The sequence below is a fragment of the Lithobates pipiens genome, unplaced genomic scaffold, assembly GCF_037356315.1.
Source record: "Lithobates pipiens isolate NorthernLeopardFrog02 unplaced genomic scaffold, aLitPip1_a1.2 Scaffold_28, whole genome shotgun sequence".
NCBI classification, from domain to species: Eukaryota; Metazoa; Chordata; class Amphibia; order Anura; family Ranidae; genus Lithobates; species Lithobates pipiens.
In genome coordinates, this window is record NW_027507789.1 from 5,340,605 (window position 1) to 5,366,956 (window position 26,352).

General features: G+C 41.6%; 1 protein-coding gene across 2 annotated transcripts; it reads left to right on the forward strand.

Moving 5' to 3' along the window:
- The first annotated feature begins 1,108 nt into the window (after nt 1-1,108).
- PMP22 (peripheral myelin protein 22) lies at nt 1,109-26,352 on the forward strand. Of its 2 annotated transcripts, XM_077458619.1 has the most exons (5): nt 1,109-1,273; nt 3,564-3,663; nt 12,445-12,541; nt 16,546-16,686; nt 24,519-26,352. In XM_077458619.1, exons 2-5 carry the CDS (start codon nt 3,586-3,588, stop codon nt 24,677-24,679), a joined length of 477 nt encoding a protein of 158 aa, XP_077314745.1. In that variant the 5' UTR covers nt 1,109-1,273; nt 3,564-3,585; the 3' UTR covers nt 24,680-26,352. The 2 variants fall into 2 exon arrangements, with proteins under 2 accessions (XP_077314745.1, XP_077314746.1); XM_077458620.1 differs by lacking the exon at nt 1,109-1,273 and having other exon boundaries at nt 3,471-3,663.

A 26,352-nucleotide genomic window follows, 5' to 3' on the forward strand; every position in this document is an offset into this window, starting at 1 on the left:
CACAGACATATGAGGGACCACCTCTCCCAGCATGCCCACACAGACATATCATGGACCACCTCTCCCAGCATGCCCACACAGACATATCATGGACCACCTCTCCCAGCATGCCCACACAGACATATCAGGGTCCACCTCTCCCAGCATGCCCACACAGACATATCATGGACCACCTCTCCCAGCATGCCCACACAGACATATGAGGGACCACCTCTCCCAGCATGCCCACACAGACATATCATGGACCACCTCTCCCAGCATGCCCACACAGACATATCAGGGACCACCTCTCCCAGCATGCCCACACAGACATATCAGGGACCACCTCTCACAGCATGCCCACACAGACATATCAGGGACCACCTCTCCCAGCATGCCCACACAGACATATGAGGGACCACCTCTCACAGCATGCCCACACAGACATATCAGGGACCACCTCTCCCAGCATGCCCACACAGACATATCATGGACCACCTCTCCCAGCATGCCCACACAGACATATCATGGACCACCTCTCCCAGCATGCCCACACAGACATATCAGGGACTACCTCTCCCAGCATGCCCACACAGACATATCATGGACCACCTCTCCCAGCATGCCCACACAGACATATCAGGGACTACCTCTCCCAGCATGCCCACACAGACATATCATGGACCACCTCTCCCAGCATGCCCACACAGACATATCAGGGACTACCTCTCCCAGCATGCCCACACAGACATATCATGGACCACCTCTCCCAGCATGCCCACACAGACATATCATGGACCACCTCTCCCAGCATGCCCACACAGACATATCAGGGACTACCTCTCCCAGCATGCCCACACACACATATCAGGGTCCACCTCTCCCACTTTTTGAACTAAAAGTCCCAGATTACCCCTTTAACCCAGAGTCAGGTGTCCTCCACCTGCTGTTGAACTACAAGACCAAGCAAGAGGCTGCCAACCCAACCAGGCACAGCCACATTCCACAGCCACATTCCTGAGTGACGTCACACACAGTGATTACCCCCCCCCCCTTATTTCTTCTCCACTATCTTATTTATAGCAGTAGAGGGTGATGTGAGCGCCCCACCCAGGCAGCAGCAGCGGGCGTCACAGGGCGTCATCATTCCTGCTAGAAGGAAAACTTATATGTGTGACTGCTGACAGCATCTAACCTCAGATAACTCAGTGTAGGGGCAAAGACACATCCCAGGATCTACCCCTATCATCAACACAGGGAAGAAGGCCACCTACCTCTCCTCTTCCAGCACACAGTAAGTACTCCTTCCATCACATCTATTCTCCAGAAGTGCCATTCATTGTCATTGCATGGGCGACCTCCAGCCTGCAAGCGATCTGACTGTCCATTTTACATTCTATTACATTGTGTTACATTGTGTCTTCTTATAGAGGGTTTTATTATATTGTTGCTGTGTTTAGGCAGACTGTTATCTAGTTGCTGTTTTTATGTTAGTGTTTTATTATTATTATTTGTATCTATTTCTTGTTGCTGGGTATTGTGGATGGTGGGTGAGGATACTGGGTGTGACTGGTCAGGCTGGACTGCAGATAACAGGAGAGACACCCAGCCAATGCTGTGCTTCCCCCAAATATCTGCCCCCTCTATACGTGTCTCTAAATACACTTTACAGATTATAATAATAATTATAAAAGGGTTGTAATAATTCATTTTATTCATATTTTGCTTCTACATTTATAAATGGAAATTTACAATTTATATAAATAAATACATATATATATATATATATATATATATATATATACAAGTTGTGTTTTTTTAATATATATATATATATATATACACATAAATAAATAAAATATATATATATATATATATACACATAATATATATATATATATATATATATATATATATATATATATATATATATATATATATATATATATCATTGTGTATATTATTACACAGAATCAGTTTGTAATTTTTTTTTTATACTTGGAAATTTTTTTTACTTTTTATTACAGAATTTCATAATTATTCAGGTTGAATGAGGAAAAAAAAAAAAGAATAAATAAATAGAAAACCTTTATCTACAGAACCCTATGCCCACAGTTGATCCAGAGGAAGGCAAAAAAAAATCATGTAACTTATTATACAATCAATTATAACTTATATTTTCAATTTTTTTTTTTCAAATGATTCTCTAAGATAATATCTGATAAAAAAAATCTAAATATATAAAAAAAAAGCTACTAGTTGATTCTGTATATAAGTGATTAAAAAAAAAAAAAATCAAATTTTTTAAAAGACTAAAAATACAAAGAAATATAAAGTGCTAATTGATTCTGTATAATAAGTGATAAAGAAAAATCTAATTTATAAGTATTAAAATACAAAGAAATATAAAGCACTAATAGATTCTGTATAATAATATACATAATAAAAATATTTTTTTTATTATGTACTTTATAGTTTATAGTTAAGTTATTGGTAGGCTGGAAAAAAAAAATTGGAAAATGCTTTTTATGGAAATTATGTATATTTTTATGGTTTGAATGCAGATTGCAACTTTAAAGCATTTTGTGTATTAGCAGATCAACTCTCCAGACTGACAGCACAAATCTCTTTTACGTTGCAATGTTGTGGTGGTTATTTGTAGCTGATATATATAGTAGTAAGTACAGCAGAGACCACCACCTTTTTTTCTGGGAGCCCCCCCCCCCCCCCACCCCACCCTTTAGCCATAGAGTGAGATGGAATCTTGTGCTTGTAGATTTTGGGGGAGGTGTGAATAGAAGAAAAACACATGTGCAGCCTTTTATTTTTTGAAAGTAGATGGTTACCCTCAAAATGAGCGTTTCCACTCAAATTACCCTTGAAATTTCTGTGAAGGAATGTTGCCAGGGATGCAAATCTTTTCAGGAACTCAGCCTGGGTTAAGAAATATGAAAAAAAAACAAAAAAAAAACGGATTCACATAACCTTATTAATCCCATATGTCAGTCATGCCAAAAAAAAAAAAAAGTTGCAAAAACTTATAAAAAACAGATGTGGAGAAGCTGGAATTCTGGGTGTGTAAGCTGGAGTGAGAAATAAATAATAATAAAAAAAACAACTCAGAGATTTAACTCAGATTTTACTTCGCTAGCAATGCTAGCCTACACTAGGATGCAGGAAGGGGTTAAATTGTAAGGTGGTTAAAACACATGAGAAAAGTTTTGATGAATAAACCACTTTTTGTCACCCAACCCTACAAACTTAAAGCAAAACATAAAAAGTTCAACTGCAGCTACTCCCAATTTGCCCGACTGATAGGGAGGGGGGCATGGGGGGAATTCCTCAGTGAATATAATAAATTGAACCCCCCCCTAAAAAAAAAAAAAAAATGTTAACTTGTGATACCCAGGCTCCCCCTACTGGCCAATAGCTGTATAGAGGCAAAAATGACACACCCATTCTTCAACCTTGTGTCCTGCCTCTCCCAAGCTGTGACTTCACTCAGATCGCTGCTCATAGAGGCACAAGAAGGAGTCCAAGAGAGGGATTTAAACCAAAGTGTCTTCTCTTTTTTTTCCCCCTAGGAATCCAAATACTTGACTGAAAATGCTTCTCCTATTGCTTGGGATCATTATTCTGCATGTGGCAACGCTGGTACTGCTTTTTGTGTCTACAATTGTCAGCGTAAGTACTTCTAACTCTTCCTAAAAATGATAACTTTAAACATATGTGCCCCTGAGCAAGAGGCTGGAGACCTAAGGGGACTTACCCTTCATAAACATACACTTTCCTTTGGCCTCAGGGTTTGTTTTGCAGGCATCTTGCATCTCTAAGTCCATTATATCCAGTAAGATACGTTGATGACGTATTTATATATTTATTCATATTTTATAGATTATTTTTAATGCATGAAAGAGAAACAGCATGGTTCTGTCTATCACATATTGCATTAGCATTCTAGATTTTTTTTTCTCATTATTTGTTTTTTTCTATTCTTCAAAAAGTTGGTGGGATGTACATATGCTATATAATAACCTAACATATTAATAGGCTATATGCAAGGCATGCATTCACAGCAAGCGAGTAGAACAATTAAGAAATATATTATTTATAACAAAGTATGGAAAGAAAAATAAGCACTTGTTTTCAGTGCACAAAGAGACAATAATATAGGAGGTTGGATTGGTCTGGGCGCAATATGTTTCCCAGATGTGTGGTTAGGAGGGGACTGGTGTGTCTGATCTGCAGTGTGTACGGTTGGAGGGCTCTGTGAAATATGATACCCAAAATGCATGGCGAGACGCAGCTGGAGGGAACTTTGCTAGCTACAAAAACAATGAACTCTATGAATGAGATTGAGGGGTTTTTTTTGTTGTTTTTTTTTTTTTTTTTAAATAGTACAACCGCCTCTACTACAAGTATACTTTTAAAATGAGTAATGATTATATTTTTTTTATATTCTGATTTTCAGCTGCTACGTCTAAAATGTGTCCAGTTTTTGAAGCCAGTTTTTTACCTCCTCTCAATAAGAACAAATTGTGTTTTTGGAAGGTGCCTACTGCCTATGAATAAGATTTTTTTTTTTTTTTTTTTTTAATAATGCAACCACCTCCACTACAAGTGCAGTTTTAAAATAAGTGACGATTACACTTTTTATATTCTGCTTTTCAACTACATAAGTTTGGAACTTAAAGTCTAAAATGTATCCAGGTTTCGAAGGCAGATTTTTTTCAATAAGATCAAGTTGGGTTTTTTTGGGAGGTGCCTACTGCCCATGAACGAGATGGATTTTTTTTTTTTTTTTAATAATGTAACCTCCACTACAAGTACAGTTTTAAAATAAGTGATTACACTTTTTTTATAGTCTGCTTTTTCAACTACTTAAATTTGGAACTTAAATCTAAAATGTATCCAGATTTTGAAACCAATTAGAACAAATTGTGTTCTTGGAAGAAGGCGCTGCATGTAGCATTCTCCTTTTAGCCTAATTTTTGCTGTCCAAGGGCTGTAATGCTAAATTTGGCATAAGGAGTCGAAAAAAAAAACCCCCCACCAAAATCTTAACTAGACTTTCCATTCCTCATGACGTGGAAATTTGGAAAAGCGTTTAGGAAAATTGCGCTGATGCATTTTCCAGGTTAAGAGTTTGTTACAACATAATGTCGTTGGTTTTTAGTCCAGACTGAAGCCCGCCCAGGCCTATGTCTGTTGCAGTGGCACAGTTGGCTTCCACCTAGAGGCAATAATAAAAATAAATTGCTCTTGGGAAATGTTAGACTTTGCCTTAGGTTCTTTATGCATTTATTCTTTATGTTAGGTGTAAGGATTGGTCATGTATAATAAATCAGGGCGTGTTTGCTTGGTTTCTATGACACCATTGGCTTAGACAGTAGCCCTGAGTCCTCCTATAATATTGCAGTTTTAAGAGATCAAAGTTGATTGACTGGGGGGGGGCAAGATTCATTCTCTATCTGTTCTCCTAAAAGGGCCAGACTCTCCTTCTCTACCATGGAATGTTGGGAAGCCGGGAGTAGAAGGGTTAAGAGCCATTCAGATGGTGTTGACGGAGAATTTCCTTGCTGGGCTCTTTGGTATTTGAGGGATTACATTCACCAGTACCGTACGCATCAGCCATAGTATAGTTGGCAGGGAATGTGCGCTCAGTTTATAAACAGCCCCGGGGTCTTACCTGGGTTTCGTGTACACTGGTTGCCAAGCGGATGGTGTTTATTTTGCTTGATTGGGAAAGGTTGGAGAAAACGGATCTTTATTGTGTCTCACATGCAAGCCGTTCCCAGAAAGATTTTTCAATCCAGCTGGCTGTTTGCGTCTTTTTTTGTTTTTCGCTTAGTATAAGACAGCCATCTTGTTTGCCTGACCCATGCCCAGTCTATCGGTTTAGCTGGAATAAAGGCATCGTGTTGCCGATCGGGGCCAAGAGTTTAGCCCAGGGTTGGGTTGGCTCCCGATACATTGATAAGCTGCAGTCTTCGGAATACTTGTTAGGATACTCATTGGGAGTGTTGGCCATCTGTGGGGTCTGGAAACACCTGTCTGTGATGCAGATGATCCCAAACATGCCCACTGCAGGCTCCTTGCTGCCCCTTCTGTATAGGAAGCTTGTTGTGAAACTAGAACCAAGTAGATTGTTACAGTCACCAATCAGATTCAGAGCCGCCTTGAATGTAATTGGTGAGACAGGAAGCAGAGAGAACTGGAAATACACTCCCAGCGAGCTTATGAGGTGCTTTGTGAATTCTTGCTGAAAGGGGATTACAGAGCACTAAGGAGAACCTTCAGGCCATATTAAAAAATGTATGATACAAATACTGTAGCTGCTGACTTTTAATAAAAGGACACTTACCTGCAGTGCTGGGACAAGGTCATCTAGAGCCCAAGGCAAACATGCCAAACTGCACCCCCCCCTAAAATCCCCCCTCCCAGCACAAATCTTTGCCCCACATCCCTCAAATCCCCTTCCCAAAAAAGGGTAACCCCCTCCTAGCACAAATACTCTACCACTCAAATTTTCCTTCCAAGTATACATCCCCCTCCCCCCTCAATCTCCTTGCAGCACCCCCACCCACCTCACATGAAACCACAGTGCCCAGGGCAGGCGTCTCTCCTGCCCACCCCTTGTCCCGGCCCTGCTTACCTGGTCAGGGATCTAGCGCCGTCCTCACCTGGGCTGGTTCTTCTCCAGTTTGTGGGTCCCCGGTGCCAGCATGTTAACTATGGAAAGCTTGCTATGGACAGCTAGCTACCCACTGTGCTGCACTTTGTGATTGGTCCCGCAGCCTTCTGGGACCTGTTATGTTTCCTAGAAGGCTGCGGGCAAAGAAGAGGAAGCAAACTTTAGCTTGGAAGTGGGAGTGGTTACCTGTCAAAACAAATAAAATTATTCCAAAAATGATAGAGGAGAGGGGGAGGTGGCAGAAAAGCGGATCCTCCCCATTTGCATGAAGTTCCGCTTTAAGTGATATGAGCTGCTTAAAGTAAAACCAAAGCCCAAACTTTTTAAACTTTGGATAGAGAGAGAGGGGTTAGAACTGCTGTCGGTTTTGTTTTGGGGGGAGGGGGGTCCCTTCACTTCCTCTCCCATAGCCAGAACTGTAAGTGAGAGGAAATCCTTCCAAAGTGAGGGAATCCCTGGAGCAAGTGCCCTCATTGGAAGATTTCCCCTCTATTCCTGGTGACAACCCTTTCACCTTTAGTAATAGCGCAAATGGAGCAAATCTCCCTAATTGAGACACAGACAGCAATACAAACCAGGGAGGGGTTCTAATCCCGCTCTACTCTATACAAAACTACACACAGCTTCTTTGTAAAGTCCACATAGAAGCTGCAGTCCCAGCACAGGCGTGTGCACAGGGTGTGCCAGGTGTGCCTGGGCACACCCTAATCACTCTGTGTGCTGCAGACTCCCCTTGTTTAAACCTCTGATATTTCACCCAAGCCCCCTAATGGAGCTCCTAAAAATTTGTTAAAAAATCTACTGCTCTGCTGACACCAATCTCTGCCCTACTGACACCGTCAGTATATATATATATATATATATATATATATATATATATATATATATACATGCGCACACACATATGTGTGTTTGGAGTTTTAAGGTGAACACCCTAATGCAATAGGCTGTGCACACCCATGAGGTCCAGCTTTAAGCACAGCTGTGAGGTTTGCTGGAAGGCAGACGTAGCTGCTTGGTGTCTCTCGTTCCCGGTGATTGTTCTATAATACAACACATAGTTCTTGTTGTGAAGGTGTCTTTAGTGTTTCACAACAAACAGTTAGGAGTGGATTTACTAAAGGCAAATAGACTGTGCGCTCTGCAGGTGCAGTTGCTCCAGGGCTTAGGAAATTAGGTTAGGCTTCGCTTTGCAAAGAACCTCCAATCACATGCAAGGAAAAAACTTCATTTTTGTTTGCACATGATTGGATGATGGAGGTCAGCAGAGCTTCCCCTCATTTGCTAACCTCTGTAGTAACTGCACTTGCAAAAGTGCACAGGGGGGGATTTACTAAAACAGGAGCACTCAGAATCTAGTGCAGCTGTGCATGGTAGCCAATCAGCTTCTAACTTCAGCTTATCCAATTATGCTTTGATAATACAACCTGGAAGCTGATTGGTTTCTGTCCACAGCTTCACCAGATTTCATACTCTCCAGGTTTAGTAAATCTCCCCCAAATTCTGCTTGCCTTTAGTAAATCAACCCCTTAGACTTGACAGGTGCACACATGGTTTGAACAGGTGTTTGGCATGTTTAGCGCATTTTACCGACGCGTTTCTGCACCCGGGGAGCTGCATGTGCCCTATGCTGCCTGCTATGCAAGTGAATGGCTGTGCATGGGCATGCTCTTGTTTGTGCCAAGTATCACCTATTTCCCACCAACTCAGTCACTTCCATACTATAGGATCAATAACAAGCGCGTGCTGTATACAAAGTATCATCGTGTGCTGTATACAAAGTATCATCGTGTGCTGTATACAAAGTATCATCGTGTGCTGTATACAAAGTATCACTTGTAAAGTATTAAAAGTATCAATTTTGTAGCAACTGTGCTCCAAACACTGTCAGCACATTCCCCACTCAAGTAGGAGGTGCGCTCTCACACCATTTTTTTTGTTCTGAACTGAAATTCTTCCAGATGGGTCTCACTGCAAGCAGAATCAAAGAAGAAATAGTGTAGATATTTATAGGTAGAAGATATTTATAGATATTTTATTTATAGATATTATATTTATAGAAAATATCTATAGCTATTTATAAATATCTTCTATAAATATAAATATAATATCTATAAATATCTTCTATAAATATAATATCTATAAATATCTTCTATACATATAAATATAATATCTATAAATATAAATATAATAGCCATAAATATCTTCTTTAAATATAAAAATAATATCTACAAAAATATTCTATAAATATAATATCTGTAAATATCTTCTATAAATATAATATCTATAAATATCTTCTATAAATATAAATATAATATCTATAAATATCTTCTTTAAATATAAATATAATTTCTACAAAAATATTCTATAAATATAAATATAATATCTATAAATATCTTCTATAAATATAAATATAATAGCCATAAATATCTTCTTTAAATATAAAAATAATATTTACAAAAATATTCTATAAATATAATATTTATAAATATCTTCTATAAATATAAATATAATGGCCATACATATCTTCTTTAAATATAAATATAATATCTATAAAAATCTTCTATAAATATAAATATAATATCTATAAATATCTTCTATAAATATAATATTATATTTATAGAAGATATTTATAGATATTATATTTATAGAAGATATTTATAGATATTTCGTTATTATGAAAGCTGTTTTTGATATATTGGTTCACCCTGGAATTGAACTTTGTTCTGTGCTAGGCCCCTTTCACACGGACGTTCCAATCAGGTCCACCTGTGGGCGGAACCCAATCGGAACCTTTATTCTCTATGGATCGGCGTGTCCATTTAAACCCGCCTACATCCAATACAACCCGCCGAAATGTTCCCCTTGTGTCCCGCGGATTGGATGGAAGTCAGGTGTAAATGGAAAGGGGCGGTCCGTTTATATCCGACCACCCATAGAGAACACCAGGCTGTGTCTGTGTCCGCTCTGCACAGTGGAGCAGACACAGACATGTCATCCGCCTTCTCAGCGGGGATCAGCGGAGAGAATCTGGCCTACGACAGAACACAAAGTAAAATAGAAAGGTCTCTACTTCTGATCACATAGTCTTGATATTCTTGATATTACCCCTCATCCTCTTCATTACCAACACACCAGCTGAAATGGGAAATCTGGCTGACATGGTTAAAGCAGTATTAAACCCAGAAGCAAACATTTATCATATTGCAGCTCACACAAAGATGTGGTGGCTGCTTTAGTTTTATTTGTCAGGCTATCTTTCTTTCTATTTTAACCTGGTGATCCTGTCAGTAAGTCTGTTGTTTTTTTTTCAAAAGAACAAGCTCTATTGCAGAATGTATCAGTTTACATTTACCAGCAACCAGGAAGCCTTCAATGATTAGCTTTTATCTATTTATGTAGAACCCTTATGCCAAAAAAAAAAAAAACCCAAAAAACAGTTTGCTGTAACAGATTATGCAGTGTAAGCTGGAGTTCAGCTTTAGTCTGTTAGTATATTTAAATCTGATAGTCCATAACACGCCCTGCTGCTGTATGCTGTGGCCACTGTGCTCCTTCATCCAGAGTGGGTGGGGGTGCTCTAATTTGGGAGGTGTGTTACTGGCCAGATCACCAGGGGGAAAACAACATCTAATGATTGGTAAGCTGCAATGTAATACTTTTTTGGTTTAGGGTTTGATACGGCTTTAATGAATACACTCAGACAGAATTGGTTCGTTCAGTTTTGGATCTAACAGGGAAAGGTTAGACACAGTGATGTGTAGCAGAGCACTCCCACCCAATGACGTAGCACGGGTTCGATCTGTAGCAGTGCCGATTGTTTCTGTAGTAATGAAATCGCTAACTATAAATCAATATTAATCCCACCGTTTAGCAATTTGTAGCTAACAATTACATTGTTATCCATTCATCTCTGCTACAAAATCCCCCCCCCCCCCCGAGGTGACACGGCCCATAGAGAGATTTCCCCTCACTTCCTGTCCCGCTGACAACGTTTTACAAGACAGGAAATGAGAAGAACTTTCCACCAGCCACACAGACAGAAACAGAAACTTTATTTTAGTAAAGAAGAGGAAGTTTAGCGCTTTCTGTGCCCTTGTTGGAGATCTCCCTTCACTTCCTGTTTGATAAAACCGTTGTCACCAGGACAGGAAGTGGGGGAGAGAATCTTTCAAATAGAGCCCCAGGTAGCACTGAGAAATGAAGGGGGGCTCTGAACCTTCCCTGCTCTATCCAAAACTAAAGAAAAATACGTTTTGCCTATATACCCTTCAAGGCATTCGGAAAAGGCAAAAGTCAAAGGGCAAAGGGCATTGGGGTCCTAGCTGCAGGCTCCTCTTTCTACAGCTGAAGCAGCTCCACATTGCATGCTATTCAAGGCGGTGGGGGAGGTGTTTAGGCAGCCCTTGGAGCTCACACAGAGGTCAGTGGGCACATTTCTGAGGGAGCCTCGGGCTATTGAAGCCTCAGAAAATGGGAGTCTCGGACTTGATTGTTGTAGATCATAGAGGACGCAAAAAGAAGGGATTGGCAGAACAGAAAATAAAAGAAAGGAATGAAAGAAAGAGACGTGACAGGCAGGGGCGGACTGACCATTCGGGCCCTCGGGCACTGCCCGAGGGCCCCATGCCACTAAGGGGCCCCATCAGAGTTGCCAGCCTCAATAAAACCAGGGACAGTATGTAAAAATCTGTGTTTTTTTAAAAACCCCAAAATTATAGCTGCCCCGCCTCTCCTGTACCTTTTCAGTGTGTGTGTGTGTGTGTATACTGTGTGTGTATACTGTGTGTGTGTGTGTGTGTGTGTGTGTATACTGTGTGTGTATACTGTGTGTGTATACTGTGTGTGTGTGTGTATACTGTGTGTGTATACTGTGTGTGTATACTGTGTGTGTGTGTGTGTATATACTGTGTGTGTATACTGTGTGTGTGTGTGTGTGTGTGTGTATACTGTGTGTGTATACTGTGTGTGTATATTGTGTGTGTGTGTGTGTGTATACTGTGTGTGTGTGTATACTGTGTGTGTGTGTGTATACTGTGTGTGTGTGTGTGTGTGTGTGTGTGTGTGTGTATACTGTGTGTGTATACTGTGTGTGTGTGTGTGTGTGTGTGTGTATACTGTGTGTGTATACTGTGTGTGTATATTGTGTGTGTGTGTGTGTGTGTGTGTGTGTATACTGTGTGTGTATACTGTGTGTGTGTATACTGTGTGTGTGTATACTGTGTGTGTATATTGTGTGTGTGTGTGTGTGTGTATACTGTGTGTGTATATTGTGTGTGTGTATACTGTGTGTGTATACTGTGTGTGTATACTGTGTGTGTGTATACTGTGTGTGTATATACTGTGTGTGTATACTGTGTGGGTATATTGTGTGCGTGTGTGTATATACTGTGTGGCCCCATAATCTTCTATTGCCTGGGGCCCCATAATCTCCTATTGCCCAGGTGCCCCATGAGTTGTCAGTCCGCCCCTGGTGGCAGGTAGACTGGAGTCAATCTAAGGTCTTGAAAAGACTGATGGGCGTTGGACGTGGGTGTTAGCAACGGGTGACGACTGCAGATTTATAGCGCCACCTCCTGGCCTTTAGAAGAAAATGCCTGTGTGCACAATCCTTGGGTAAATAATGCATCCTCAGAGCCCTTATTGATGGATTTGTGTTTGCAGTAAAACGAGTTGACATGGTTCAAGTCAGTCAAGAAGTGATCAGCAACATTAAAGGGCCTTACATCTCCATCTTCATACTAACGCTGTGGACTTTATTCTTTCTCCAGAGCTGGCTGGTCGGCAACAACTATTCGGCGGACTTGTGGCAGAACTGCACCGGGGGCGCCGGCAATACATGGAACTGCCTCAATGCGTCCAGCAGCGGTAAGTCATATCTAACGCAATCGTTGAGATTTTTTGGGATTATTTCCGGATAATGCAAAAAATAAAGTCTAGAAGCTCAAAAAAAAAGGGGAAACGTGTTATAGAGAATGGGGGAGGGGATGAAACATAGAGGTGGTGGCAATGTACGGGAAATGAGAAGGGGCTGGAAACTAAGCATGGAAATAAATGATGCCTTCATTGTGATCCTTCCTCAGAGACTCATGAAGCAACATCTCTACCATTTATTTGGACAAAAAAAAGCCTAAATACACTATTTTAGTTGAGTTTTGGGTCTTCCCTGTACATCTACAGCAGGGGTGTCCAAACTTTTTAAACAAAGGTCCAGTTTACTGTCCTTCAGACTTTAGAGGGGACAGACTGTGGCCGTCGGGAGTAGAAAATGTCCTAGCATTACATGGAGTAAGCAATGCCCCATCTTTGGTGTCAGTGAGAGAAATTGTGCCCCATCGTTGCTGTCATTGGAAGGAATTGTGCCCCATCATTGGTAGTAATAGTGCCCCATCATTGGTGTCATTGGGAGGAATTGTGCCCCATCATTGGTGTCATTGGGAGGAATTGTGCCCCATCATTGGTGTCATTGGGCCCCATAGTTGGTGTCATTGGTAGGAATTGTGCCCTATCATTGGTAGTAATAGTGCCCCATCATTGGTGTCATTGGGAGGAATTGTGCCCCATCATTGGTGTCATTGGGAGGAATTGTGCCCCATCATTGGTGTCATTGGGCCCCATAGTTGGTGTCATTGGTAGGAATTGTGCCCTATCATTGGTAGTAATAGTGCCCCATCATTGGTGTCATTGGGAGGAATTGTGCCCCATCATTGGTGTCATTTAGCCCCATAGTTGGTGTCATTTGAAGAAATTAGGCCCTATCGTTGGTAGTAATAATTGCCCCATCATTGGTGTAATTGGGAGGAATTGTGCACCATTGTTGGTGTCTTTGGAAGGATCGGGCCCCATCACTGGTGTCATTGGGAGGAATTGTGCCCCATCATTGGTAGGAATTGTGCTCCATTTTTGGTTTCATTTGTAGGCATAGTGCCCCAGCGTTGGTGTCATTAAAAGGAATTGTGCCCCATTGTTGGTTTTATTAGGAGAAATTGTGCCCCATCGTTGGTGTTATTGAACCCCCTTGTTGGTTTGATTGGGAGGAATAGTGCCCCATCATTAGTGTCATTGGTAGGAATTTTGCACCATTGCTGCTTTCATTGGTAGGAATAGTGCCCTATCATTGGTGCCATTGGACCCCATTGTTGTTGTCATTGGGAGGAACTGTGCTCCATCATTGATGTCATTGGTAGGAATTCTGCCCCATGGTTGATGTTATTTTGAGGATTATTGCCCCATTATTGGTGTCATTAGTAGTATAGTGCCCCATTGTTGGTGTCGTTGGAAGGAATTGTGCCCCATTGTTGGTTTTATTAGGAGGAGTTGTGCCCCATCATTGATGTTATTGAACCCTGTTGTTGGTGTCATTGGGAGGAATAGTGCCCCATCATTGGTGTCATTGGGCTCCATTGTTGTTGTCATCGGAGGAACTGTGCCCCATCACTGGTGTTATTGTGTCCCTTTGTTGGTGTCAGTGAATGAAATAGTGCCCCAAGGGCATCTGCCCCCCAGGCTGCAGTTTGGAGAGCACCGATCAGCCGCAATGACAGTTGGGAATCCATGTGCTGTATATGTGAAGTAAACAGAGGCAGTCAACTTCTGCTACCTTAGACTGATTTATCTAGGAAACAGTCATGGCTGGGCAATCTACGGCCCTCCAATTGTTGTGGAACTATAAGTCCCATCATGCCTTTCTCTCTTGGAGCCATGCCTGTGGTTGACGTAGTCTTGCAATGCCTCATGGGACTTGTAGTTCTGCAACAGTTGGAGGGCGGGCCTTTGTCCACCCCTGAGCCTTTAATACAGAAAGATTGGATTTAAAAGAGAACACATTGACAGCAATAATAGTAACACATACGTCATAAAATCTGAACTGAATGTATCTGTCTGGTGCCAACAGCCCTTCAATGAAGGCCGTGGCCCCTGAAAACGTTGGGCGCCAGACTGCGCTATTCGCAAAACATGCAATATGTGAACCGCTGTGGAAGTTATTTCTGCCTCGTGCCCTTTTGGGTTCTCAAATAGTTTGGCTATAACCCAGATAAAAATAGAGTTATAGTCCGGCTTCTATTGGCCCTTCTCCAGTTTCAAAGGAGCCCCATGGAGCATAAGGTTGGGGGGGAAGCCTTAGCTTTGGGCTCCCTCTTGTGGCTGTTTTGTATAACTGCAGCTAAAAGGACCTCCAAGTCCTTAAACCAAAGTCTCACTTGGTCCCAGAGAGTTTGATTTGGTGGAAAATTACTAAATGAGTAATTTGGCCTCTCCTCAGGAACTCATCTAGGACTGATCGCAGACATGGAATTCTACAGCTGTGCAGACACTTTGGGGTTTATTCAGGGTGATCCAAAAGTGACAGTTCAGTAACTCCTAGCAGCCAATCGTATGTCAGAGTATCCCGGACAGATCAGCGAGACCTGCTTCCCGCATTGACCTACCTTGGCTGTATGAAATAAACACATGAATGCAGATGAGAATGTTCTCATGGCATTCATGAAACATCAATTACTTACAATGTATCAAGATGACAGATTTTAGGATTTAATTATTGAAGGATAATTCAGAAAAAAAAGTATTTCTTGCACATGGAGTATATACAGAATTCTGGGAAAACAATACATTTTTTAGTCTTAATGCAAGCACAAAAATGTGTGAAAAACAGTGCAATATGGTGCCATTCATTATAGCAAGGCAACCCAACTCACTGCAATCTACTTGTGATCCATCTGTACATTGTGCCATGTTAAAATAAATGTTGCAATTTTGATTTAAGTGCATCAGGAAGCTCTGGTAGCCTGCGCTGCACTGTGAACCTTTAGAGTTCCTGCCCTTCAGGTGTTCCCACTTCTCCTGTTATAGTCGCCATAACATAAAATAAGGGAGGAATTCAAGAAGGAGAGAGCAGGCGTGCAGAACCAGGAGCTTAGCCTATCACCAAATGATGGTTTAGGTTAACTAAGTCATGAATATGAAGGTTCACAGTGATGTCACTGGTCTCTTGTGATTGGATAGGCTGTGTTCTCATGAATATGAAGGGTCTCGGTGATGTCACTGGTCTCTAGTGATTGGATAGGCTGTGTTCTCATGAATATGAAGGGTCTCGGTGATGTCACTGGTCTCTAGTGATTGGATAGGCTGTGTTCTCATGAATATGAAGGGTCTCGGTGATGTCACTGGTCTCTAGTGATTGGATAGGCTGTGTTCTCATGAATATGAAGGGTCTCGGTGATGTCACTGGTCTCTAGTGATTGGATAGGCTGTGTTCTCATGAATATGAAGGGTCTCGGTGATGTCACTGGTCTCTAGTGATTGGATAGGCTGTGTTCTCATGAATATGAAGGGTCTCGGTGATGTCACTGGTCTCTAGTGATCGGATAGGCTGTGTTCTCATGAATATGAAGGGTCTCGGTGATGTCACTGGTCTCTAGTGATCGGATAGGCTGTGTTCTCATGAATATGAAGGGTCTCGGTGATGTCACTGGTCTCTAGTGATTAGATAGGCTGTGTTCTCATGAATATGAAGACTCTAGGTAAAGTCACTAGTTTCTAGTGAATGAACAGGTATATTCAGCGTCTCGATGATGTCACTGATCTTGAGTTGATAATTGGGCAGAGTTCCCAGATGTTCTATCCATTGTAAAGCGATTACATTTAGATTAATGTTCTTAATCTCTGCCAAGCTCCATCCGAATGTTTTATTGCATTGAATCAATGAACATTCAGAATGATGCATCCAATGTAGACTATGGTCCAGGCTCTCACACCCAGCGTGATCTATAAAACTTTGCAGAGGCCAGTTAAGTGCTTCCTGCTTTGAGATGAGATTATGAATAATTAATGATCATAGTTTTGATTTGATTTTTTTTTTATTTCATTGACAGAATGGCTCCAGTCCGTCCAGGCCATGATGATATTGTCGATCATCTTCAGTGTCCTGTCCTTGTTTCTCTTCTTCTGCCAGCTTTTCACGCTTACAAAGGGTGGACGCTTCTATCTAACTGGGATCTTCCAGCTTCTTGCAGGTAAGGCACCCAAAACAGACACCATCATATTTTAAAGCTTGCTGACACAGTTTATGAATTTTGAATGGAGTATGGAAGGGGTTAGACCCTCTTCCAGGTCTTTTTTGCTCCCTGTAGTAGAGATTACCCTCTGACCCAGGTGATTGCACATTAAGTGAGGGTAGACTTCCAAAGTGGGGACACAGACTGAAACAAAAACCTGAAAGAGGTTCTAACCCCAACCCCACTCTTCCTAAAACATGCAAAAAAGATCAGAGTTCCAGGGAAGTAGGTGTCTTATAATCAGGGCTGATGTGTATGCATTGAGAGAGACAGCAGAGAGCAAATGCATTAATAAAAAAATTACGTAGCAATTGGCCCAATGCACATTCATTCAAAAACAAATGTGATGCTATTTCCTGAGCTGGTCGAATGTTTTCAATGATTTCAAATAGAAAATACCACATTTGGCCACTAGATGGCTCTACATGTCATAGGAAATCCCTATCATACTTAGCACTATCTAGGGGCCAAATGCAGTATTTCTCATGTTATTCAATAAAAAACGTTCGACCAGCACAGGTTATAGCCTATTAAGCATTTGTTTTTGTTTTTTGTGGGCAATTCGCACAGAATGAATGTACAGTCACTTTCACCAGACAAATTTCAATGCAGATTTTTATTTTTTGTGTTCCAAACGAGAACATTTTCTGAACCACACCATGGGGCCTCTCCAGCGTTCGGCTGAGAATGGAGAAGCTGAGCAAAAGTTTGCAGAGTCTGCCCTGGTAGGGTGGAGATTAGTGCTCATTCAGTGCCCCATTCAGAGCGGCCCGGCGGGCTGAGCCGAGGATTACCAGTTCTGTGTGCTTCGGCATAGCTGGCCGCTGACTCATCCTGAGTTATTAATTGGACAACTGTTCCCCGGGCCGCTCCTGGATTGTCACTTGTATTCTGACAGCTCCAACCACAGTGTAAAGTTACATCGCCTCTCCATTGTAAAACCCGTGTAGGGAAAGCGCTGGTCATATTTATTTAGTACCTGTTCACTCCGTGTTCTCATTGTAACCTTTTTTTGTTACTACAACTGTTCTCCAGCAATAACCTTTAAAGGTAAACTCCGGGCAAACCGCTAAATACAACTTTGACTTGCATCTATGACTTTTCTTTACTGCAGATAAGCAATAAAGATAGATCACCCCCTCCTCCTCCCCAGCCTGTGATAGGATAGGAAAGGAGCAGCAGCCAACTGATGAGCTCATCTCTCTTCTCCTGTCAGCATGTTCAGGGTCAGCACATGCATGTGCAAGCAGCACACCTGATTGACTCTGAATGCTGTCCTGATCCCAATTATAGAAGTCTCCATTCCTCTTTTATTAGTGTGTTATGTTCCCCAGGGGACAAAGTGCGTGTACTACATTGTCCTGTCATCCTGCATGCTGTGGAAGGCTGGCTAAGTGGTCAGACCAAACAAACCCTCCTCCCACGGCCACTTGGCAACTCAGCTAGCAAGGAGATGGCTGTATAGATGGGTGGTGCTTCTTTGCTGTCTCACATGGACCCCCGACAATGCAGCTAGCAAGGAGATGGCTGTGTAGATAGGTGGTGCTTCTTCGCCGGCTCACATGGCCACCCGACAATGCAGCTAGCAAGGAGATGGCTGTGTAGATAGGTGGTGCTTCTTCACCAGCTCACATGCCCCCCCGACAATGCAGCAAGCAAGGAGATGGCTGTATAGATGGGTGGTGCTTCTTCGCCGGCTCACATGGCCCCCGACAACCCAGCTAGCAGGGAGATGCCTGTGCTGATAGTTGGTGCTTCTTCCTGGCTCCCATGGCCACCCGACAACCTAGCTAGAAAGGTGATGCCTGTGCTGATAGTTGGTGCTTTTCCCAAGATTTTAATGGCCCCCCGACAACCCAGCTAGCAGGGAGATGCCTGTGCTGATAGTTGGTGCTTCTTCCTGGCTCACATGGCCAACCAACAATGCAGCTAGCAAGGAGATGGCTGGTGCTTCTTCCTGGCTCCCATGGCCACCCGACAACCCAGCTAGCAGGGAGATGCCTGTGCTGATAGTTGGTGCTTCTTCCTGGCTCACATGGCCACCCAACAATGCAGCTAGCAAGGCGATGCCTGTGTTGACAGGTGGTGCTTCTCCCTGGCTCCAAGCACTTTCCCAAGACATGAAACGGCCAGAGTAATGCAGAGAGAGGTGTGTCAGTCTCCCATCTTCACCCCACTGCATTCAGCTTGCCAGTGCTTGTCTGATAAAAGAGCTTAGACCTGGAGATAAGTGGCAGCTATCGATGCAGCTGTCTTCATGCTTGCTGCATTGTCAGATGGCTGTGAGCAGAGGGGGATAGGGAGAATGGTTGCCATAAAAGAAGCAGTTGTATCTGGGGTGCACTATGTACAGAGCGCAGGGTTCAGGATTATACTACATAGTGCAGAGTTCAGGAATGTGTTATGTACAGAGTGCAGAGTTTGGGAGTGTGTTAAGTACAGAGTGTGGGGATCCGAGGTGCGCTATGTTCAGAGTGCAGTTCCAGTGTGCCCTATGCACAGATTGCAGAGTTCAGGGAGCCTCTATGTACAGAGCCGTACAGAGGTGTGTTCTGTACAGCGCGCAGGGTTTAGGGGTATGCTAGGTACAGCGCGCCGGGTTTAGGGGTTGCTACGTACAGAGTGCAGGGTTTAGGGGTTGCTACGTACAGAGTGCAGGGTTTAGGGGTTGCTACGTACAGAATGAAGGGTTTAGGGGTTGCTATGTACAGAGTGCAGGGTTTAGGGGTTGCTACGTACAGAGTGCAGGGTTTAGGGGTTGCTACGTACAGAATGAAGGCTTTAGGGGTTGCTACGTACAGAGTGCAGGGTTTAGGGATTGCTATGTACAGAGTGCAGGGTTTAGGGGTTGCTACATACAGAGTGCAGGGTTTAGGGGTTGCTACATACAGAGTGCAGGGTTTAGAGGTTTCTACGTACAGAGTGCAGGGTTTAGGGATTACTACGTACAGAGTGCAGGGTTTAGGGGTTGCTACGTACAGAGTGCAGGGTTTAGGGGTTGCTACGTACAGAGTGCAGGGTTTAGGGGTTGCTACGTACAGAGTGCAGGGTTTAGGGGTTGCTACGTACAGAGTGCAGGGTTTAGGGGTTGCTACGTACAGAGTGCAGGGTTTAGGGGTTGCTACGTACAGAGTGCAGGGTTTAGGGGTTGCTACGTACAGAGTGCAGGGTTTAGGGGTTGCTACGTACAGAGTGCAGGGTTTAGGGGTTGCTACGTACAGAGTGCAGGGTTTAGGGGTTGCTATGTACAGAAGGAAGGGTTTAGGGGTTGCTATGTACAGAGTGCAGGGTTCAGGGGTGCGCTATGTACAGAGTGCACAGTTTAAGGGTTGCTATGTACAGAGTGCAGAGATAAGGGGTTGCAACATACAGAGTGCAGGATTTAGTGGTGCGCTATGTACAGAGTGCAGGGATAAGGGGTTGCAATGTACAGAGCGTAGGGTTTAGAGGTTGTTATGTATAGAGTGGAAAACACACAATGATTGTTGTGCTAAGGTATTTCCAGCAGGCAAAGCTGTGTGGTCTGGGGTGTTGAGGGAATGGTTAAAAAGTCAGGCTCCTGAATATATAGTCCAACGTTCTGACAAATGAGCAGCAGAGAATCAATAAATAAAAATGATGTTAGAAATGACTCCTGATAGAGTTGCAGGGTTTTTAAGGAAAGTCCATAGCCTGGGTGATTACCACAGGGAGTAGAGCTGGCACAGGGAAGGCAGCACGCTGGAGAGTAGACGAACCTCTGAAAGACATGGCCCGGCTCTAGTACCTCCCTGTGTAGTCTCTCTGGTTCTGTAGGTCTGTCCCTGCCTCCTGTGATTGCATGCATGGGGAGCCGCTGAGAGCAAAGCTGTCCCTTGTAAGGTACAGCAGGTAGCGTGAGCAGAGAGCGAGAGCTGGAGGTGGTGGAATGGAGTTCTGCCATGACCTGACCGCAAAACTGGGTGTGAGGGCCTCATGGCAAGGTCTGGTGGGCCTTGTGTTTGACAAATGTGTTCTAGAAGACAGGGGGGAGTAGCAGAACAGCGGCATGTGAGGCACTGAGCAGTCCTAAGCAATCAATCCCTGCTTCACTAATTACAGAGGAGCTAAACTAACTCACCCTAGCAGCCTACTCTGAACCCGAAGGGTGCTACATACACGTTAAATCCTATCTGACAAGCAGAGACTGGTGGGACCAAACAAAAAACCATTGTGAAGTCAGGCTGCTCAAGCTCCTGGATGGAAGACACGCCGATTGAAATGCCACACTTGAATGGAATTGCTGATCGTGTCTCCACAGCCACAGTCTTGGCACAGCCTTCAGATATTGTTGTTTCTGACAAAAAAAAGTAGGATCTCACACGGTCTTCCTTGTCTTTAAATGTCGTTGCCCTGAGAGTAGGAGGCTTGGCCCGGTGGAGACAATTGGCACATTTGGAGAATGCCCACCGCTGCATTTTCTCGAACAAAGTACACAGTGTAGCTTGCGGTCACAGTAGGTGTCTTGTGGACTGCTCTGTACACAATTATAGAGGAATGACCAGAGGGGCAAAATCCATTCAATGGGACAATGGTGGTCATGAAAATCCAGCGCGAGCGAGAAGAGAAACGTAAAGGTCTTCCAACATTCAAATCCTACACAGTTCAGAATTCGGAAATGTATAGACCGGACTTTCTCCAGCTTTTTAACCACGAGGAAACCTTAAAAAAAAAACTCAGGTCTTAGGGAACCCCTTCTAAAACCACTTAATTGGGGGTCATTGAAAGAAATTCAGCTTACATTGGTGGCCAGTGAGAAGAATGTTCCTTACATTGGTGGCCAGTGGGAAGAATGTTCCTTACATTGGTGATCAGTGAGAAGAATGTTCCTTACATTGGTGATCAGTGAGAAGAATGTTTCTTACATTGGGGATCAGTGAGAAGAATGTTCCTTACATTGGTGATCAGTGGGAAGAATGTTCCTTACATTGGTGATCGGTGAGAAGAATGTTCCTTACATTGGTGATCAGTGAGAAGAATGTTCCTTACATTGGTGATCAGTGAGAAGAATGTTCCTTACATTGGTGATCAGTGAGAAGAATGTTCCTTACATTGGTGATCAGTGAGAAGAATGTTCCTTACATTGGTGATCAGTGAGAAGAATGTTCCTTACATTAGTGATCAGTGAGAAGAATGTTCCTTACATTGGTGATCAGTGAGAAGAATGTTCCTTACATTGGTGATCAGTGAGAAGAATGTTCCTTACATTGGTGATCAGTGAGAAGAATGTTCCTTACATTGGTGATCAGTGGGAAGAATGTTCCTTACATTGGTGATCAGTGAGAAGAATGTTCCTTACATTGGTGATCAGTGAGAAGAATGTCCCTTACATTGGTGATCAGTGAGAAGAATGTCCCTTACATTGGTGATCAATGAGAAGAATGTTCCTTACATTGGTGATCAGTGAGAAGAATGTTCCTTACATTGGTGATCAGTGAGAAGAATGTTCCTTACATTGGTGATCAGTGAGAAGAATGTTCCTTACATTGGTGATCAGTGAGAAGAATGTTCCTTACATTGGTGATCAGTGAGAAGAATGTTCCTTACATTAGTGATCAGTGAGAAGAATGTTCCTTACATTGGTGATCAGTGAGAAGAATGTTCCTTACATTGGTGATCAGTGAGAAGAATGTTCCTTACATTGGTGATCAGTGAGAAGAATGTTCCTTACATTGGTGATCAGTGAGAAGAATGTTCCTTACATTGGTGATCAGTGAGAAGAATGTTCCTTACATTGGTGATCAGTGAGAAGAATGATTCTTACATTGGTGATCAGTGAGAAGAATGTTCCTTACATTGGTGATCAGTGGGAAGAATGTTCCTTACATTGGTGGTCAGTGGGAAGAATGTTCCTTACATTGGTGATCAGTGAGAAGAATGTTCCTTACATTGGTGATCAGTGAGAAGAATGTTCCTTACATTGGTGATCAGTGAGAAGAATGTCCCTTACATTGGTGATCAGTGGGAAGAATGTTCCTTACATTGGTGATCAGTGAGAAGAATGTTCCTTACATTGGTGATCAGTGAGAAGAATGTTCCTTACATTGGTGATCAGTGGGAAGAATGTTCCTTACATTGGTGATCAGTGAGAAGAATGTTCCTTACATTGGTGATCAGTGAGAAGAATGTTCCTTACATTGGTGATCAGTGAGAAGAATGTTCCTTACATTGGTGGTCTCTTATGTTCATTTTCAATGATCACTAGCTCCATCTAGTGGCTATAATGTGGTATTTTATTAATTAAGGTATTTTGGGGGAAATATCGGATTATGGCCACTAGATGGAGCTGATGACCATGGAAAATAAACACATTGGACACAATGTGGTGATTATTTGTGCAATTTTCTGTATAAAAAAAAGCCCCCCTATTGTGTCCTAGGCTATCACAGGACTCTTTTTAATTACAAAATTGCAGAACTTGTTACATTCTTTCCTTCTCTGTGGTTTGCAACTGTTGTGGATCAGCAGTTGATTGTTGGACTCCCACATGCTATGTTTCACATCTTAGACTTCAGATTTCAATCTATTGGAGGAAAAAAAAGCTTATATACCAAGAGAGAGTGGTAGAAGTCAGAAATGAACAATGAATGAAGCATAAAGGAACTTTGTGGTCAGAGTTGCTTTGCTGATGGGTAATAAAAGAGAAGGATTCAGGAAAAGACTGCGATAATTGATATTATTAAATATTGGACTTCCTTTTTTTTTTTTTTTATGTGTAATTTATTTGTTTGTCTTTGTAAAGAAAATATTCTGAAAAAAGTAATAAAATGTTTTTGGAAAAAAAAAAAAAGGAACACCAGAGGGCGCGATCTAAGTGCAGCATAATGATTAGACGTGTGCACTGCTGAAAAATTAGTTTTATTTTTTTCTGTTTTTTTTTTTTGTTTCGGGTCATTTGTTATGATCGAAATTCGTTATTTCTAATGAATTCCTAAATTCGTAAAAAAAAATTCAAATTTGTTATGCTCCATTCGTTTTGATGCGGTATTCGTTATTCCAATCATTCGGAAATTTGAAAATAAGAATGAAAATCCAGAGATTCCAAAGAACGAAAATCCGAAATAATAACTAACTAATAATAACTAACTTAAATAATTAATTAATTATAGGTATTGGAATTTCCTTTCATATTAGTGGCTGCTAGTGAACATAATGAATTTATCCGAAGTTACTAATTATCCAAAATAACGAATGTCGCATCTATACAAATGGAACATAACAAATTAATAATAAAAAATAATAATAATAAAATTAATAAAAAGTTTTTATTATTATTATTATTTATTATTATTCATTTTTTACGTTCCATTCGTTTAGATGCGGCATTCGTTATTTCTTTTAATTTGTAATTTAGGATAAATTTGTATTCGTTACATTCACTAACAGCCAAATTTGAAAGGAAATTCCAATAGCTATAATTTAATGGTTAGTAATAGTTATTATTATTAGTTAGTTACTATTTTGGATTTTCGTTCTTATTTTCGGATTTTCATTTTTATTTTCGGATTTCCAATTTTTTTAATTTTTGGAAGAATTTGTTAAACGGGTTTTTTGTTCATTCGAATATTTCCGAATGAATGAATTTGACGAATTTCGTCGAAAATTTGGAACGAAACTAATTGCACACGTCTAATAATGATTCGTTATGCTGCACTCTGGTGTTCCTTTATGTTATTACAGTTCTTTTTTTCATTTCGTTGTCCTGAAGAAAAATCTTCGCATTGAATATACCTCCCCTAACGAATCTCCGTCTCACGTTTATTTTTTTTTAGCGCTGTGCATAGTCGCCGCAGCCTCCATCTTCACCGTGCGGCACACGGATTGGCATAAGGACTCGGCCAACTTCGGATTCGCCTACATCCTGGCATGGGTGGCCTTCCCGCTGGCCGCCATCAGCGGCATCATCTACGTCATCCTGAGGAAACGCGAATAGGCCGACCCGGTCGGCCAAAAGCCGGGGGAAAAAAGAAGAACGAGAGAGAGAGAGAGAAAGAGAGAAAAAAAAAAAAAGAAAAGAAAAAACATAAACGCTGAATACAAAGTCTAAAGGGGGATCCTAAAAGTATCGAAATAAAAAAATAAATAAAAATAAAAACCCAAAACATTTCAACCTCCCCTCACCTAAAATGAGAGAGGACGGTGGGGGAGGTTCCTGTGTTCATTGAAGATGTAAATAGTATCTGTGGTTTAAAAACCTATTTATAACACTTTTTACATATATGTACATAGTATCGTTTGCTTATTTTGACCTCCTAGCTTCCGTAAGCTAAAAAAACCAAAATGTAAAAAAAAAAAAAAAAAAAAATAGTATTAAAGTTCGCTACAAAAATAAAATAAATTTTGTATGTGGACAACACTCCCCAAAAAAAAAATTTTACCAAAATTTGCGTACCGTACCAAAGCAGTCTTAATGTGTCCTTATCCCCCCTGCTCGTACATACGGAGATGATTTCAGCTTCCTGGGTTGACGACGCAGGTAGAAAACGGCTGCCGCCGCCGCCGCTTGCATTTAGAGAGAGGCTCGTGGGCGCGAAGGCCCGTTTCGAAAAAAAAAAAAAGGCTGAGACTTCCTGGAGCAGTTGAGTGCCCTCCAGGCCCGTTATGAGAGAGAGGAAACGGGGGCCTGTCCGGGACTCATACGGGGGGGTAGAGCAATGGCATACCCAAGCAAGGATGGGCAATGAGGCTGACGCAGAGGGAGGGTCAACATTCAAAAATGGCAAAAAATAATTTTTTAATTTTTTTTTGCTGTTGTTGTTGCACTGAAACTACACCAAAGTACTGTGGGAGGAAAAAAAAGAAAATGAAGAAAACATTTTTTTTTTTTTTTTTCATTTGGAAATTCCAAGAAAAATCTTTCTTGGATTTCATCGTTTGCGGGCATTTTGGAGAAAGCGTTAGGGTGGAGACAGCACCCCAAAAAAATATTTTTTTTTTGGGGCGCCGCGTTGCTGCTTTCTCGCGCTTTTTTTTTTTTTTTTCAGTGACTCTCGATGGCCAGCGGAGCTAGTGGCTTTTTTTTAAATTTTTTTTTTGGCAGCACCAGAAAGTGAGAGGGACTGTACCAACTGAACGTGCGCCGGTTTTCTAAAACGGAGAGCTCAAATAATTCTGAAGGAGATTTGCAGTATATGTGTATATTTTTTATTTTAACCAATATGCATGTATTATACGTATAGAAATATATCTATTATTGAAAAAAAAAAAAAAAAAGGTAGCCAAAATTTGTTTACTGAACGTCCCTTCCGGGAGAAAAAAATAAAATAAAAAAAATAATCGACTTATATTTCTGAAATCTGACTGACAAAAATTTAAGAAGTAGTTTCTCACTGTGTAGACTAAAAATGGAAGAAAAACCAAGTGGTGCTATGATTAAAAAAAAAAAAAAAAATGTTTGGACCATTCCTTATATTTTAACAGTGACGTCATTTCTGACCCAGTAACAGTTCTTTTTTGTCGTTGGTTTTCTGTCTCTTTTGTTGTTGTTTTTTTTTTTGTTTTTGTTTTTTTGAATAAAACTATTGAATTTCCTGTCTAGTTCTAAAGTGAGGTCTATGTGAATATTTAATAAAAAAAATAAATAAAAAAATAACTGGCTGCTTGGAA